Raw genomic sequence first — 2,500 nt, 5'->3', positions numbered from 1 at the left:
AAAGAGAAAGGTGTTTACAGCTCATGACCTATGAGATGCAGGATACTTAGAATTTTAGAGAGGAAGTTTTACGGTAGTTTGGAGGACCCTTTTCTTGCGCCCAAATCAAGTGGCAGGTCATATTGTGCTTGAGTATGTATAAGCGTGAAGAGCCATCTTGTGAGCGTTGATTCTTTACCTGTTTATGACTGGTAAGAACTTCCGTAATACCCCTTCTACCGACCTCAGTTCACGATTATTTTCATTTTCGGAGGGACTGCTGTACTCTGCTGGTAAATAGGCGATAGAGCTTTACCTACCCCAACGATAGGGAAACAGGTAACACAAGTGCAGACTACAGATGAATTTTGAAACAGTGGTGATGTTTGCCAAGTCTTACTATTTTAGACGCAGTAAAAGACGTGATTAATTTTGTTCGGCTTCGAACGTTGTCGATCCGACTCTTCGCAATCGGTTTGACTCGTGTACATGTGTTGGCATACTGATGCGGCTATGAAATGTTACGTCTTGTTTGAAAGTGTTTTCGTTGAGGAATTTGAAGTCTGGAATTATGACAAGACACTCCAGTAGATACAGTACTACAACATAACAGTCTGCAGAAAATTGTCAATGCACAACAGACTGCTCACTACTACAGCAGCAGCAGCAGCAGCAGCAGCAGCAGCAGCAGCAGCAGCAGCAGCAGCAGCAGCAGCAGCAGCAGCAGCAGCAGCAGCAGCCATGCCCACAGGGACTATGTTAGCACCAAGGACAACTAGTACAGTAGAAACCGTGGCAGCAGGGATATTTAACTCGAACTATGTGTTGCATAAGTAACCATTATGGAGAATCAAAATTGGCATCAGGATCTTTGTTTGAAGAAAAAATCACCTCTTTAGAAATTTATGGTTGACACATTTCGGTTTTTGTTTTTTGCTTTTTGGGGGTGTTAGGGGAGGGGGAGGGTCGACTCTGTTGCGTTTTCAAAATTAGCAGCTCGGTTGCTTGGCCAAGGCAAGGAATCGTCTCGGTTACACTTCAATTTGTCTCTCTCCACACTCCCTTGGCGCAGCTGTGTGGACGGGGTGTGATTGCATGATCAAATAGTTCTGTCTGCAACAACATTGTATTAAAGATGGAACCTTCTGGCCCTAGACCCACTACTAATGGGTTCCAGGATCAACACCCATCTGTGTCTGATCGAATTCTTTGTTGCAAACATTACACTCCACAAATGTTTTTACGGCACTCTTGTAATCTTAGGGCCCTAAACAGGTTCGTCAAGTGTATTTCGGTGTTTTCAACAGCGCTTACTTAAAACCCCTTCACTGTCTAGTCCGAGATTGTCTCGGGCTCTCTGGTTGGACTATGAGTAGGGGCGAATTCCTGTGTTACATATTATATTTGTATTACCAATCATGAAAACACATCATTCTACGAGGCTTGATGTCCGTTTGTGTCTGTGGGGAAAAGAAAGGGGGGGGGGGTGGCGATATACCCCTTACCCCGAACAATTAAACCCTTCACATCCTGCACCAAACCCTCTTCCTTACCCTTCTTAACTCCCAGTTCCATTAGACAATAATTTGCGATATAATCCTAGGTGCTTGTTGATAGAAGACAATCTGCGCAATAATATGAAATCATCTGGTCATCTTTTCACTTACTGGTCTTATCTCTGCATATCTAAATGCTTGTTTTTATCTGTAAAGGTAGGTAATTAGTTTTTCTCCATCTTATCCTCCATGTTCGAGAAACAGAGAGAAAAAGAGATTTGGAGAGTATGAAAGGCGGGGGTAATGTTTTATAAACACAAAGGTCGTCTCTGCGAGATCAGCTAACTGTCGCTAACATTTTTGGGTCGATAGTGTTGAAGGGGCAGCGACGTTACCAAACCACGTACTTCAAACAAAAAAGTAGCGTTCGATTATTTTTATGCCTAAAAAACTGGGATTTGTGAAACGCAGAAATCCGCTTTTACTCTTACACCTGCTCAATAACTCAATTTTCGCGCATGGCAATGAAGTGATTAAACTGCAGTTTACCACCATGTGTTGGCATTATACGTCTGGGGGGGGGGGGGGCGCATCAACTTGAAAATATACTTTCTATTACATTGAAATTGATAGAGCTGTCAAACTTGCTTCTCCCCAGAATGTGAGCATCTTGACCAACAGTGACCGTGGCAGCCTCTTCTTGGTGAGGGGCAGCAGGGACAACAAGTATCTCGTGTCCAAACTCTTTGACGTCACCGAGTCCAGCACTCTGGAGCAGTCCATCCACACGGAGGCTAATGAGATCGTCGTTCCCTTTGGCGTTGGTATCGCCGGAAATGTGGCGCTCAAAAGGGAACCAATCAACATCAACGATGTCTACGCTGTAAGTGCTTTTTTCTTCTTTTTAAAAAATCTACGTTCTTGTTAAAGGGTGTATTGCACGCGCGTGTGTGTATATGTGTGTATGTGTGTGTATGTGTGTGTATGTGTGTGTGCATGTGTGTGTATGTGTGTGTTTGTGTGTG

General features: G+C 43.8%; 1 protein-coding gene across 6 annotated transcripts in view; it reads left to right on the top strand.

The window, feature by feature from the left end:
- LOC101846847 (cGMP-specific 3',5'-cyclic phosphodiesterase) overlaps positions 1-2,500 on the top strand; it is a 128,438-nt gene that overhangs the window by 46,624 nt on the left and 79,314 nt on the right. For all 6 annotated transcript variants that reach the window (XM_013089608.2, XM_035973097.1, XM_013089607.2 and 3 more), the window contains one exon: positions 2,134-2,358. In XM_013089608.2, the coding sequence (XP_012945062.1) occupies positions 2,134-2,358 (225 nt within the window). The remainder of the gene's footprint in view (positions 1-2,133; positions 2,359-2,500) is intronic.

This window comes from Aplysia californica, unplaced genomic scaffold (assembly GCF_000002075.1).
Source record: "Aplysia californica isolate F4 #8 unplaced genomic scaffold, AplCal3.0 scaffold00997, whole genome shotgun sequence".
In the NCBI taxonomy this organism is placed as follows: Eukaryota; Metazoa; Mollusca; class Gastropoda; order Aplysiida; family Aplysiidae; genus Aplysia; species Aplysia californica.
The sequence above is the reverse complement of the archived record's forward strand: the minus strand, read 5'-3'. Positions and strand labels throughout refer to the sequence as shown.